Source organism: Periplaneta americana, chromosome 5 (assembly GCF_040183065.1).
Source record: "Periplaneta americana isolate PAMFEO1 chromosome 5, P.americana_PAMFEO1_priV1, whole genome shotgun sequence".
NCBI classification, from domain to species: domain Eukaryota; kingdom Metazoa; phylum Arthropoda; class Insecta; order Blattodea; family Blattidae; genus Periplaneta; species Periplaneta americana.
In genome coordinates this window covers 58,212,787-58,229,422 of record NC_091121.1, presented here as the reverse complement: position 1 = coordinate 58,229,422, position 16,636 = coordinate 58,212,787, and the positions used below count along the sequence as shown (strand labels likewise).

Genomic DNA, 16,636 nt, shown 5'->3' with positions numbered 1-16,636 from the left:
AAAATTGTTATCCAAAGTTTCTTGGTTTCTATTTTGGAAGTTCGCTTGCTTCTCATGAAATACACAATAAAGTTACCGATATTCGGAAATCTGTGTAAATTAAAGCTTAAACAGAAAAAAATTACAATGTTAAAAATTTACCTCGTAGTAGCAGAATTATCTTTACTGCACAATTTGGTCACTTAGGGCACTATTCATAGACATTTCGCAGCACGCGCTACGAGCGTACTAAGCTAGCCCCGGCTATCCACTGGTTACTAGTACAGAATTGAAATCATATCCTATCGCTAACACTGGTTTTATGAATACGAAAAACGCTGAGCATCCACCGGAAGCCCGCGCTGAAAATGTCTATGAATACGGCCCTTAGAGCTAAATAAAATAACATACCTGTACTGTAGGAATTACTACTTAATATTTTGCAAATGTTTCATGGTGGGATAAGATACAGGCAGATATACAGTGGCGCAACTCATACATATAAAATATGCCAACATGATAATTGGCGCGACATTAGCGCTCCAGCGGCAGGCATATGAAATGTGTGTAGAGTACTTATAATAACACAGCAGAGAAATGACACTGTGTAGTTTATTGATTTTTGATGCCATACTGTATATTTGGGGTCTATTAGTTTTGTTTTAGAAACTCACAAGACTTTTACACCCAGTAATGGGGATGCCAAGTAACGTGGGTGTAACATTCCACAGAAGTTTCTTGCTTTCAGCATCCATTAACATAGGACTACACTTTTCAAAATGAAGTGAACACAATGTGATATTATTGTAGGCCCACAGATAAAAATAATCGAACCTTTTGTTCATTAAATGTAGTCTTCTAAAACTTACCAGTATTTTCTATTCCTAAAAGAAAGAAAAAGTAGAAGACATAAGATGGACAAGTAGGCCTAAAGGCAAATAACCTGTATTACTTTAAAAATAATATTACTTCGATTGTACTTCTTTTCCACATGTATTTAAACTATTATTCCTGACAACGAATAGGTAACTGATAACCAATAAGTGTTTTATAGAACATAATACAAGCGTGTTGGTTATGATTATGAGTTATGACTGTGACCTCTCTTGGTCTTTAGGGAATCTGAATAACTACAGACTCGGAGAGATTTCAGTTTGTTGTTACTACAGTTTACAACACTACATAGCCTACATTTATTTTATTCAAAGATATTATTGAAAAGTTACTAACAACCCACGTCCTTTTCATAAGAACGTGCTGGCATTAGCAGTATTGGTCTATGGAAGCAATCCTATGACCTATTACTAGAATTTATTATTTTGTTAATTGAAATTAATATTTCTTCATCAAACCTCTGTATTCATTTGTCGCACGTACGTCATAGTAGTAAGTGCATGTGAATGTATGGTATAAGTAGGATTAGTTGAAAGTAGGCCTACGTGTGGGAACTGGACATGTATAGGAAACGTACCATAAAAGACCATAATTTTTATTTTATTTTAGTTGGTTATTTTACGACGCTTTATCAACGTCTCAGGTCACTTAGCGCCTGAATGAGATGAAGGTGATAATGCCGGTGAAATGAGTCCGGGGTCCAACACCGAAAGTTACCCAGCATTTGCTCATATTGGGTTGAGGAAAAAACCTCAACAAGGTAACTTGTCCCGACCGGGAATCGAACCCGGGCCACCAGGTATCGCGGCTAGACGCGCTAACCGTTACTCCACAGGTGTGGACAAGACTATAATACTCCTATTGTGGTTTAAAATATTAAAAAAATGATAGTACTTAAGGAAATAAAAAAGTGAATTTCACAATATATTCAGTGGATCTCGTATGGGTTAAATCTCCTTTTGATTATAAAGTTTACATCAGCTGTCGAGTTTACCCCAGTTTATGGTATGGAAAATAGTTAATTTCTGAGGAAATAGTGTGGAGTACGGCATTCGATAAGATCTGCAATAAGACCGTAATAGCGTCCTAATATTGATTTTTCTTACAAGAAATACGTAGAGAGTTCAAATGATTCATAAATATATTTAGAAATAAACTGAATTTGCTATCCACGTTCGAGAAATTATATATCTCAAACTATGATTCACTTAAGTAATTAAGTAATTGAAGAACATTTAGCAATCTTGCAGCAGAAGTTGTGCAATTATTTTGGACAGAGTGTTGAAGATTTCGACTGAGTTCTTGATCCATTTATTGCGGATTCAAAAGATCTTCCGAATAATATACAAGAGGAACTGGCAGATTTAAAAGCAGACAGAACATTAAAATTAAAACTACTCGTAGCGCCTTTTGAGAGATTTCGGTTGTCAATAACGGAGTGAATACGGTTATCCGGCTATCTCCGAAATGGAAGTTAATATGTTATTGCCGCCATTTTCAACTACATATGTATATGAACTGTGCTTCTCCATGTTAACTTAAATTAAAACTTCAAAGAGGGAGAGATTCAAGTCCATCGATAAGAACTGAGGTTTGCACTGTCAATGATTCTGCCACGAATCTGCCACCTGTGTGCAGCTAAGCAGGTCCAGGTATCACATTAAAGATACGATAAGAGGAAAGTTATTTACTTTAATATTTGTAATAGAAATGTTTATTTTTGAGAATGAATTAAAGTTCATAAATTGTTAATAAATGCAAGAGTCGATTTCTCTTCTATAATAATAATAATAATAATAATAATAATAATAATAATAATAATAATAATAATAATAATAATAATAATGGAGGGTAGCTGTGAATATATTGAATAAGCAGTCGCGGACAGCCGATGAGGGGTGGTCCTCCAGCTTGGGGGTTGGGCGAAGGGCTAACAACCCTTCACCGTAAAAATCAGCTTGTTACGAATCCTTCAAATAAGCCTCGGAATGAGACTGATTCTCTGGCACGACCACAGCAAAGGAATAATTTAGTTCTGTATGGTTGTGAAACTTGGACTCTCACTTTGAGAGAGGAACATAGGTTAAGGGGTTTGAGAATAAGATTCTTAGGAAAATATTTAGGCCTAAGAGGGATGAAGTTACAGGAGAATGGAGAAAGTTACACAACACAGAGCTGCACGCATTGTATCCATCTCCTGACATAATTAGGAACATTAAATCCAGATGTTTGAGATGGGCAGAGCATGTGGCACGTATGGGCGAATCCAGAAATGCATATAGAGTGTTAGTTGGGAGGCCAGGGGGGAAAAGACCTTTAGGATGGCCGAGACGTGGATGGGAAGATAATATTAAAATGGATTTGAGGGAGGTGGGATATGATGGTAGAGAATGGATTAATTTTGCTCAGGATAGGGACCAATGGCGGGCTTATGTGAGGGCGGTAATGAACCTCTGGGTTCCTTAAAAGCCAGTAAGTAATAATAATAATAATAATAATAATAATAATAATAATAATAATAATAATAATAATACTTACTGGCTTTTAAGGAACCCGGAGCTTCATAATAATAATAATAATAATAATAATAATAATAATAATAATAATAATAATACATTATTGCCAGAACAAAAATACATATTGATTTTTTTAATATAAAAACACTCTGGCACTCTGAGAAAGAGTTAGTTACACACTCAGGTTCAGGGGGCATTCCACATAATGATGTCTCAAACGTAATCATATAATATGAATAGATCATTAAAGTGGCAAACGAAATGATCGAGTTTTTAGATCACACTTTTTAATTACATACTCCTCTACACTATGTCTATAAAAAGGAGGAGGGAAATAAGGCAGAGAAGAATATTGAGTTATCTTTATTTTGAGTTATATTACCAACATATTGAATTTGTCATGATATTCATGTAATCAGGTTACTGATTTGGTGTCAGTGTTTACATATTCCCTGTGCGTTAAATACATACTTGATTGTTTCATGGTTAATCAGTACTTCCAGGCGATAAATTTATTAACCAATATCCGTATTTAATCAGATATCGTTTGAATGTCAAGGGTGAACTGTCATAGTTTCTTGGGCTCACCCTATATCCCTTCTCGGTTAATTCGAAGATTAAAAGTTAATATATCATTTTGTTTGGATTCATACTTTCTACACAGTTCCTTCGATATAATTATAATTTATATGACTCTTGATAACATTTTGAAGGTTAGATTCGTGAGGATTCCTCATTCCTATTAAAATATACTTCGGATGTCTTAATACTCTTATTTCAGCTGCTTCTATTCTTTGTCTTAATGCTCTCATTTCAGTTGCTTCTATTATTTTCACTTGATCGATGTTTTACAGCCAAACACTAATGTTAGGAGATTTAAATTGTTATAATATTTTTAAATTGTTGCTGGCATCTTGTTTCTGAATAATGTTCTTTTATTTGAATTGTAATGTTTTGGAATTTTATTGACTTAATCTCTATTAGTGTAGGAGATGTTTGACAGATAACAAAGAAGATGACCAAATGAATATAGGCCTGCCTTCTTTCTGATGTTGTAAATATGTAAAGGATCATTATTTCGTTCTGAGGGGATTACTATTACGTTCTCAACCAATGGTACTCGTACCGCTTGTGGTACATTAGCCACTGTTGCTGGTACTTTTACGAAGTGTGAAATAAAAATATGAATTACGATTTTATATATTTAGATATTTTCAAATTTCGAACATTGGAAAAGCAAGTAAAATAATTTCTGGAATATGTGTTTGAAAATAAAATGATATCATTAATGTGTGTTATAATATTTCTAATTGTTGGCTAATTTCACCAAACCTCGTTAATGTTAATTCAATAACATCCAGTAAATCTGGACAAGATAACAAGGAAAATTGACGCGCCCTGTTTAAACCACACTAACTAACAAGCCAGGCACTAGTATTACTAGATTACTAACTTTATGAAACAGGGTTCAGGACTTGATCAGTAGATATAATATTTGATTTATATGGTTTGAAATAGCTGAGTTTGAAAGGAGAATGCAATAGTCCAATAAAACCAAATACACATTATAGTTAGTTATGTTATTGTGATAAGACACTATCGAAGTTCCCCTTTTAACACCAAACATAACTTCCTGTATGGCACTACACTCTTTAATTGTCTGTGTGACAATCATAAAAATACTCTGAAAACCAAAACTTAAAAATATTTAGAGCAATTAAATATTTAACTATTAATTCCTGAAATATTACTATCTGTAATCTCATGAGAAGTTATATTATATAAAATGTTGAATGTTTTACCGCTGTGTAGTGTGTAATAGAAACTTCAACTATGTTAAAATGTTACTTTAAAATTAAATTAGATATTTAACATACATACTCTTCCTCCGTAAATACATTGTTTACTCTATTTCACTTTAATCAGTGAAATGTCATATAAACTAGAGATTGCATTGGAAATGGATTTGAAGAAGTTATGACAGAATCTCTGGAACTAGTATATCAGCCGGGAATTGTTTAGACATAGCATTAATTATTCCTTTAAACATTTCTAAGAATGACGCTGCTATGTGTGGCGTGATCTCGTCGAACACCTCCTTCCAGTTCTCGTCCAGAAGTTTGTTCATTTCGTCACCTGCAAGCAATGAATCCTTAATTCACTTAACTGTTCCTTTGTTAACTTAGAAAGCATGATGGAAATATTCAGATTGTCAATTAATATAGATAAACACAATATAATATTTGTTACTCTGTCAGATGACAAATCAATGTAAAATAATGACTTATATTATATGGTCATTACATTTTGTATACATGAATTACAAATTGCAAACTTTTTCGCCCATTCAGGCATCTTCAGGCACAATTATACAATATCTCAATATCAAACTGTGTAGCCATTATATTGGAGGTAGATAAACTGTTTTAGATTAATGATGTACAAAATATCTCCATAATTAAAATGTAATATTACAAGTCATAATATTAAAATAATGTTAAAAAGCACGTAGTGTTGTAATTAAACTTCATAATATTCTGTGGAACTCTTGTTCAGTAGAGTCCAATGCGTGATGAATTATGAGTCGTTTGAACGTGGCAACTGTATAGATCACTATAAAACATCCTATGTTTGAAGTACAGTAGTTATGTAGACGTGAGACGACTTGCTGCTGTTGGAACTGTAACTAGTATATACTAGTTACACATAGGATGTTTTATAGTGATCTATACAGTTGCCACATTCAAACGACATAACTACTTCAAACATAGGATGTTTTATAGTGAGCTATACAGTTGCCACGTTCAAACGACACATAATTCATCACTCATTGGACTCTACTGAACAAGAGTTCCACAGAATATTATGAAGTTTAATTACAACACTACGTGGTATTTAACATTATTTTAATTTTATGACTTGTAATATTACATTTTAATTATGGAGATGTTTTGTACATCATTAATCTTAAACAGTTTATCTACCACCAATGTAATGGCTACACAGTTTGATATTGACATATTGTATAATTGTGCCTGAAGATGCCTGAATGGGCGAAAATGTTTGCAATTTGTAATTCATGTATATAAAATTTAATGACCATATAATATGTCATTATTTTACATTGATTTGTCATTTGACTGAGTAACAAAATATTATATTGTGTTTATCTATGTTCCTTTATTGACTACAGGAGAGCGAGCGAACACACCTCAGCCAAATTCAAACTCTCCTCAGAATGCTCAGTGTTTCAGGCGAAAATATTAGCATTGCGAGAAGCAATAAAATGATGCAGTCAGTGTGGTTACAGCACTTGTATTCACAGTGACTCTCAATAAGCAATATTGTCAGTTACCGTAATGATAAATATAACACCAACCTTATAGCCTCAGAGATAAGAACTTAAATAATGAAACGTGTCGTCCATATTTGTATAACTTGGGTCAAAGGTCATACTGGGATAATTGGAAATGAGAGAGGTGATGAATTGGCAAAGATGGCAGCCAACTCTGATAAACCACTGTCGTACAATTTATGTCCGATATTCTATATTAAAAAGGTAGCCAAAAACATTATATGCTAGAATGGAACGAAAGATGGGTCAATAGTGATAAGGGAATTCTTGCAAAAGAGCTGATTTTCCAACAGTCTGTGATCGAAATAAATGTAAAGTAATAATGCCAAATTTTGTATTGACACAGTTTTTGACTGGGCATGGGAAATTCGGGGAATACTTAAATAGCTTCTTAATTTTTGGGCCATGGTTCCCTGTTACATTTGGAGAGTATTTCACTGTTAATTTTTGGTAATCTTGATCTGGATGTTTGGTTTACATATCCAGTCCAGTTTGATTTGTTTCATACTTTTTTGTATTGTTCCAAAATGTGAATTGCTTTCAGTCTTGCCAAGTTTCATTCTCGGACTAGAACCCTGACTGATTGTATCCTGGTGTTTTTTTGCATAAATTTAATCTCTGCAGATTCTCGTCAGGAAAAGTAAAATTTCGGCAGAAAAATGAAGTATTTATCATATTCTCAGTGTGCATTAACAGCAACTGTTATTTTAATGTGTGTGTGTCTAATGCGTACCCACTTCACTTTGTGTGGTTCGGGTTGTGGATACAGTAGATAGATGGCAGGACTGTGACAGATTTTCAAATTGCACACCACTTCGGTGGACCACGTTATGTATGCATGATGTGTATCTGTGAAGAGTTATGTCGTGTACTAGGGTGAGTGTATGTTAAGTGTTCGTGTAAGTGTAGTGTAGGGAATGGGTGAAGATAATGATGAAGGTGAGGAAGGGAGAAAGGGAAACCCTGTGCTGGCACATAGTCTACTCCTGTCAAATAGCACCAAGGGAGCCGCCAGGATTAACGTCCCCATCTGACAGATGAATCACTATCAACAGTTATATATGACTTGCCTTCATATGCACTGCGGAGAGATTTGGTATTTAACCCAGGCATATTGATGCACAATTTAGGGATTAGAAGTTGTGCACCACCATCTCTCCTAGTCCCGAGCTACAAATTTTACAAGAATCGAACCTAGTCTGGAGGCAGACACACTAGTACAGAGCTAACTAGGCGGACACCTGTTCCGTTAATGTTACCTATTGATTCATATGAGTACCAGCGAAGTGTAATATATATTACGTATTTATTTATGTAAATACTTGTCATTTGACTGATTGAGTCATATAGGTACTTGCGAAGTTTAATGTATATTACAATTGGATTTGTGTAAATACTTGGTAGTCCTAAAATTTTACAGATTGATAGATATGCCAGAAGCGTTTGAAAAGTTCGTGACCTGACACATAGGTGGCATTGAAAACGTGTCAACAATGCCGCTATTTTTTTTATGGTAATTTTAAATCAGTGCAAGCATAAAAATAGTAATTTTCTTTTGACTACACTTTGTGTTGATTAATTTTGAAATTATTGTGCTGAACAGATTGGTAAAAACGGAACTATCGATCTTCGTGCTGTCATAGATTATTTCGTGCAAAGGGAATGAGTCCAACAGAAATGAAAGAAGCATGAATGCTACACTTGAGGAATCCGCTCCATTGTTTTCGACTGTGAAATAATGGGCGGCACTATTTAAATGTGATCGATACAGTTTCGAAGATGGATGTCAATTAAGAGCGTCACGTCGTGGCGTTCTGTTTTGAGATTCTAAGGGGTAATTATGAATGGCTGTCTAGCAAAGGGAAGAACAATAAACGAAGAAAGTTATTCAAATCTGATGCAGCAACAGAAAGGGAAAATTCGCAAGAAGAGGCCCGGTACAACCCAGAAGAAAATTACGACAATTCACATGTCTGCAATCATGGTTGCTAAACTACATGAACTAATGTTCAAATTTTTTGCCGCACCGCCCCCCGTACTCACCAGATCACACACCCACAGATTTCATCCCCTCCCCGCAGAGCTTAAAACTTACATGGCTGGGAAGAAATGTTCGTCAAATGAAAAGGTTATTGCAGCAGCAGAAGGCTTTTATTTTGCAGACCTTGAGGAATCTGTTTACAAGGAGAGTATAGCAGCATTGTAGCACCGATAGACCAAGTGTGTGGATCTCAAGAGTTTATGTTGAGAAATATAGATTGTTTCAGAATAATCCTATTTAATTTCTGTGTCATGCTGTGAACTTTTCAAACAATCCTTGTAGGTACCTGCGAAGTTTAATATATATTGGAGATTGATTCGTGTTAGTAGTTTCTAGCTCTAATATTTTATATATTGATTCGAATAAGGTTCCCTGCAAAGTGTAGTACCAGTATGTATTTCAGATTGATTCGTACTTTCTAGTCACAGTATTTTAGAGATTGATGTGTAAGTACTTGCTAGCTCTGATATTTTACAGATTGATTCGTATTAATACCTGGTAAGTTGATTGCAATTGATTTCTTTAAGGACTTTTTGGCTTATTATTTTGCAGATTGATTTGTGTAGGTACTTGTCAACCGTAATACTTTACAGTTCGATATATGTAGGTACCTGCTAGCCTTAATATTTTACAGATTGATCCATAATGCTTTACGGATTTGTTTGTGCATATATGTTTGTGCGTTAAACTTTACAGATTGATTCTTGTAGGCACATATCAATTCTGATGCTTAACAGATTGATATGTCTAGGTACCCGCTAAAACTAATATTTTACATATTGACTCGTGTTGGTACCTATGACCCCTAATACTTCACATATTGATTCTGTTGATATTTGTCAATCCTAATACTTCATAACTTGATATGTGTAGGTATATGCTGGCCCTAATTTTTAATAATTGATTTGTGTAGGTATCTGCGAGACCTAATATTTTACACATTGATTCGTGTTGGTACCTATGACCCCTAATACTTTAGAGATTGATTCATGCAGTTACCGTTGAGCCCTAATACTTTACAGATTGCTTCGTGATTAGGGATTAATTCGTGTAGGTACATGATTCCTAATACTGTATAGATTGATTCGTTAGTTGAGATTAATTCGTGTAGGTACATGAGTCCTAATACTTTACAGATTTATTCGTGTAGATACCTATAAGTTGCAATATTTTTCATATTGATTCCTGTAGGTTTGTGTGAGTCCTAATACCTAATATATTTATTCGTGTAGATACCTGTGAGGCCTAATATATTACAGATTGATTCGTTTAGGTATGTGTAAGCCCTAATGATTCGTGTAGATGTGTGTGGGTCCTAATACTTTACAGATTTATTTGTATGAGTTCCTGTGAGGTCTAACATTTTTAGATTAATTCGTAAATGTACTTGTGAGCCCTAATACTTCACATATATATTTGTGTAGGTACCTGTGGGACCTGATATTTTACAGACTCGTTAGTGTGGATACCTGCGAGTCATAATATTTTACAGATTGATTCTTGTAGGTACATGTGAGCTCTGATATTTTTGTCTGAAATTTTCGTTTCGAAGGTCAGTTCGTTAAAAATTACTCCCTCCATCCCAAATTGTGATATAGATACAACTTCAAGGAGGGGATTAGTGCACATGTGCAACCTATTTCCTATTACAATATGGCATTATGTGCAATATCTTACGGGACTTCCACTGTTCCGACGTGACTACTAACAGACTGTTGAAGAGAAGACAAGAGTCGTATTTACATAGCTACATATGAGCAGGAGGCAAATGGCCACCAGCAGTGGTGTTCGGGTTGAAGACAAGGGTTCATCAACCCATCTAAATTGGGGAGGAACCACAAAAGAAATTGACAAGTGAATGCAGTAGTGCCATTGTGCAATTCCTGGTGCAATACAAAAGAGGTGGAATTTTTCAGAGAGTTGCCATTAAGAAAGCAGCTGTTAAGTTTCTAGTAACATTACTACTATATCCTGAATTTGGCACCGAGCTAAGCAACAGTATGATAAAGGCAAGTTGTACGCTGAGAAAAGAGGAAATTATGGTCCCAAACGCGAAGATTATTCTGTAGAACTGAATAAAGTAGAGGACATTCCTTTACACAAGTGTGGGACAATTCGATATTTCTATGTGTTATTAAAATGCCAAAAAGAACTCTATTTCAGTATTTCAAAGTGGGCAAAACAATCAAAAGTGTTGTATCCACACTAAAATCTCTTCTCACGGAAGATAACAAATTCGAACGCCTGTCATTATGTTTGTCTATGTTAGAAGATAATGGTGAATTCAGGGCTATGTACAGTTATGTGCATATTGATGAGAAGTGGTTCTATTTCACCAAGTATTACCTCGTGATAGATGAGAAGTCTCCACAATGGCAATGGAAAAACAAGAGTTTCATTCCTAAGATCATGTTTATGGCGGCAGTGGTAAGACCTAGGTGGGACTCGCGCAAAAAATCAGTGATTCAATGTCCGAATAGGCATCTGGCCATTTATTGACAGGTCGCCCTGGTTGGCAAGTTGGTATAGCGCTGGCCTTCTATGCCCAAGGTTGCGGGTTCGATCCCGGGCCAGGTCGATGGTATTTAAGTGTGCTTAAATGCGACAGGCTCATGTCAGTAGATTTACTGGTATGTAAAAGAACTCCTGCGGGACAAAATTCCGGCACATCCGGCGACGCTGATATAACCTCTGCAGTTGCGAGCGTCGTTAAATAAAACATAATATTTATTTATTGACATAAAGACGGCAAAAAGAAGCAGCTAGAATCGGCCACATGTCATTTCCCTTATATACCCTAAAACATGAGTGACACGAAATGACATTCAGAAAATGCTTGTGCAAAACGTCATTCCAGCTATTCAACTACAGTTTCCAGGAAGTTGGAAGAAGAAGACGATCATTAATTCAGCAGGACAATGCAAAACCCTATTCTTCTGACCAAAATCATGCAATTATTTCAGCGGCAAACAAAAATGGATGGAATATTGTTTTGAAGAGGCAGTCACCCAACAGCCCTGACATCAATGTTTTGAAGCTTGGAGTTTTAATGCAGTCCAGTTTCTGCAGCATCAGAAAAATCCAGAAACACATAAGAACTGATTGACTGCACTGTTGAAGCCTTAACCGCTCTGACCAAAATCAAACAGATTGATGTCTTCCTCACTTTGCAGCAATGCATGGAGTACTCCATGATGAAAGAAGGAAGCAGTGTTTACAAGGTGCCTTGTATGGGGAAAGACAAACAAAGACGTTCAGGAGCAATTCCCAATACACTTCATTGCACTCAAGAGGCTATAAAAGTGGCACAATCAGCCTTAGTGAAGTTAAAATACACCAAAATGTAACTTGCTCAACATATTATTAATAGGAGTACCACTTTAAATTTATTAAATAATGAGTGAACATTTTTATTTGTGATTGTATGTATGTTTTAAAAAAGTAAGGTGCCAAGACGTTAATTGATTTATTATTTTACGGAGAGAAAATATCTGTGATTGATACTCGTACTTACGTATTTTTGTTAAGGTAAAGTACCAAGACATTATTAAATGTAATCGTATTAATTTTCAAGGTGTGAGTAAATAAATTGCAACATATTTTCATGTATCACAATATGTAATGTAATATCCATAACATAATTTGGAATTAAATAAATGAGGGATATCTATACCATAATTTGGGATGGAGGAAGTATTACACAGAGGATAAGGATAGACCAAATTTTGAGGATATATATATTAAAAAGATGAATGAATATTTGTACTGAAATGAATACAGTTGCATTTATTATGTGTTCTTATGAAGGACACGAATTGTTGAACTGAATCACGCGATCTGATTTAGAGTATACCTCTCTGGTGCGTTATTTTTCAGCAAAAAATATAATACATTTTTGTGCTAAAATTGCTATTTTTAATACCCTATTGAATATGTTAAAAAAATATACAAAATCCAGCAATACTGCAGGGGGAATCACTGCACATGGATGAATGGAGAGATAGGGGAGTACGCCGAAAACACTTTTTTATAACAGTCCAATGAAGAATGAGTACTGTAGGCTATTTTCATGAAAACGTATGTTGTATAGCATCACAGTACTTTTTCGTATATGTCAGTTAGTTGTTGGGAAAGTAAATTATTTAGAGATAAATATGAGGAAAGAAAATAGACGTTAGAGTAAAAGATAATAAAACGTGAAAAGACAGAGATTTATATAATATATGCTGACACATGGCTGAAAATAAAGATGCACAATCAGGAGCAGTGTTGCTGGACGAGAAATACAGAAAGTGAGTTGTGAGCAATGCTAGGAAGGATATGTTCAGAAAGTACAGCGTCAGCCGAAGATATTTAGTAAGGACTGGAATGTCCTGTGTTCAATTTCAGTTGAAAAAGATATTTGTAAACTTCTAGAATTGCTACGGCTTCCACTGTGCCTTTGCTACTGGTGAAAGGAGAACAGAGCATGATATGCATTGCATTACTAACTCAGTAGTATCAAACTCCCTAGTTCTATTGACTCTAGATGGTGGGTGTGTAACTGTTATCACATGACTCCAAAATGCATAATTGATATGAAGGAAACTGCAGTGAAGGAAAGCTTGTCTTACCGAGACGCTTGTCGCCGTCGAAGAGGTTGTCGAGGTAGATGTACATCCTCTTTGGGTCCAGGTGGACTGTCGCTGAAGTCAACAGGAAATGGTCTACTCCATTAATCTTCTGATTTGCGAAATTGTTTCGGACCATGCATTTTGCATCAACTGTTGGAGAGAAAAAGTACTTATCTATGTATAATTTTTTTTAAATATACACATCTTTGGACGTAAAAAATCTATTTAGCACAAAAAGCAATTATTCTAGTACAGTGAATGTTATTAATTGAAAAGCTCTCATACGAAAGACTAAGATATAGAAACAACTTGGCCGATTGGAAATAGCCTTAATATTATTTTATACCAGTAGTTGTAGTTCTGTGAATGCTTTCTCTTCAGCCATTTTTAATTAAAATTTATATTGTATTGGGATCATTTGACATGAAAGGAGACTTCAGGGTGAGAGGAAGCAAATAAGACGTGTTGTGAAATTGCAAATTTAATAAATTATACCATTAAAGATTCCTTTTTATGCATACAAACAGTCTCTAGTACAAGAGTATGTCCGTGATGACTAAGCTGCTGACATTATGTAAAATGTCTACAGGTGTCTTTTTTCATCATAAAACGTGAGAATGAAATTTAAAAATCAATTTCAGATGAATACTTACCAAATGAAAGGCTCTTATTGCCTCTAAATATCTATTTTAAATTTTATTGCCCTCTTTGTTTATAATATCTATTTTTAAGTGGCTGAAAGAGCAGAATTACGAAAAGATTTTATAATTTATGAATTTCGTATATCTGTTATCATTATTGGTGGAGCAGTGCTAATATTATTGTTAGTTGAAGCAGTGGGTAGTCTGGAATGTTGTTCAGCCAACAGTCAGCTTTTGGTTGCTTTGCTTCCACAGTAAGACCTCAAGATTGCTTTTGAGGAAATTGTTCAGGAGAGGAAAGTAACCTATTCTCTTTATACTCTAACTAACACTTGTTATGCATTTGTTATTTATACAATAGAAAAATACTTGCAGATTTAAGAGTTGTTATCAACAGACGCACAGATTGTAAGATTATGGAAAAATTGTAGATAGGAGGTTTTAGAAGTAAACAGAGTTTTGTAGAATAATGTTTGGTGAGTGATTATTTTAGCAGTAAATTAATTTTAACTGTGTACAGTAGTCGCGGTTAAATGGTTAACATTAGAATTGGTCAGGGCCCTATAGGGCAAAAAAAGTATATATATATATATATATATATATATATATATATATATATATATATATATAGGGTAAACATTGGTAATTTCGTGGCAGTGGTTATTTCGTGATACTTTTTCTTTGCTTTTTGTGAACTAACCAATGGTGTTACGAGATCCAAATTTCCGCCAAGGGATTGCATATGTTGTCCAGTTTCCAGAAACATACAGCTAAGCTTTGTGTGACCATTGTAGTTGCTTCAGTGAGCTTTTATGTTTGGAGAGAGCAAGTTTGCATCGACTTCTCAGGCATACAAATTTTGTGGATGTTTGTAGTTACATTACAGGCTTATTACTAAAGGTAAGCATATGATATTTGGTACAAAGATTTATTGTATCTTCATGAAATTTTAGGAAATGTTTTAGGAATTTTAGATACATCTGTAGTTGCCATATAGGCTTAGCTTTACTGATAGAATTCTTAGCTGTTGTAGGCGAAATTTTGTTGAGCATTAAGTGTTACAATTTTTAAAATAGTATAAAATGTATTACAATAGGAATTTTAGAAATCTGAAGACAAGATGTGATAACGAAAAAGAAAACGGAGACGCAATTGGTTCAGTGTAGCTTCTGTTTGATTTGTTATCATGCTAAGTATCAAAGATAAGTGCTAGATGACTTGCAAGAATTGTGGTAGAAGATGGAACATGGCTCCACCATTTTGGACCGGAGACAGAGGCAGACAATGGAGTGGCATCATGCAAATTCACCAAAGAAATAGGAATTCAAAAGTACACCTTCGGCAGGAAACGTTATGGCTACTGTGTTTTTCGATTCAGAAGGACTCTTGCTTGTGGACATCATGCCACACGGAACCACCATTAATTCTGACGGGTATGTTGCAACTCTCAAGAAACTTCAAGTTCGACTGAGTCGTGTTCGACGACATCGGGAGAAGGAGGATGATCTGCTATTGCACGACAACGCACAGCCATATGTCAGTCACAAGACCACAGACTAGATCAGAAAATTCGGATAGACAACACTGAAACATCCGCCTTACAATCCTGAACTGGCACCTTGCGATTACCATCTCTTTGGTAAACTGAAGGATCCCTTCGCAGAACGAGGTTAGAAGATGACTCCCTTGTGCACGCTGCTAAAGAGTGGCTCAGACGTGTAGGTCCAGACTTTTACCGTGGTGGTCTACAGGCCCCCGTTCCTAGGTTACGTAAGGCAGTTGAAAGGGACAGGGATTATATGGAAAAGTGATATTTTGTTCCTTAAGGATGCATCTACAATATACATATAATTTTTAAACAAACGTTATGCACTGCTTTTGGAGTTACCCTAGTAATATATGTAGGCTATAGCTTAAGAGTGGGAGCCCGTAATAATTGTTCACCCTTTCAGGGCAAAGAAGATCCCTTTTCAATTTCAATTTTACTTTGATTTCATTCTTATTATGTGTTGATATGTATTTCTATGTTTTCTTGCTATGAATATTAGACAGAATTACTATGTTTGAAGTCTTGTAACGATAAATGAGAATTTAATTTGACTTTAATGAATTTTTCCACAATTCTTCTACCTCTCACGAAATTATCAATGCAATATCACGAAATTACCAAGGTTATCACGAAATAACCAACCTTTCAGCTTAAGTTGTAAAAGTGGTTCTTGGTACATATTCAAGAACGTATCCAATCATTTATGTCTCCAGATTTGTACAGCAAGTTATCGTCTTTTAGATGAAAAAATCGGAATAAGGATATATTTACACATTTGCATTTTAAATTAGTTTTCATGAAATTATCACGAAATTACCAATGTTTACCCTATATATATATATACTTATTGACGCCCTCCTCCATATAAGATATATACAGGATTTATTTTTAATTTTGACTTGTTGCACTTGCCCAAAAGTAGTGAATTTTTTTTAAATGTAATTTTACTATACATCTTGATTACACAACTTTTAACACTGTATCACTTCGGAATATGTATGATAGGACTTTCCTGTGTTAAACTTCAATGTTCAGACAACGTAATACG

The 16,636-nt window shown here is 34.9% G+C and overlaps 1 protein-coding gene across 1 annotated transcript in view; it reads right to left on the bottom strand.

The window, feature by feature from the left end:
- Positions 1 to 3,500: 3,500 nt before the first annotated feature.
- The window catches only part of LOC138700417 (protein takeout-like), a 16,156-nt gene continuing 3,020 nt past the window's right edge, over positions 3,501 to 16,636 (bottom strand). Inside the window, exons 2-3 of the mRNA XM_069827035.1 lie at positions 13,399 to 13,548; positions 3,501 to 5,525 (exon numbers count right to left, since the gene is read on the bottom strand). Of these exons, the coding sequence (XP_069683136.1) occupies positions 5,365 to 5,525; positions 13,399 to 13,548 (311 nt within the window). The 3' untranslated portion in view covers positions 3,501 to 5,364. The remainder of the gene's footprint in view (positions 5,526 to 13,398; positions 13,549 to 16,636) is intronic.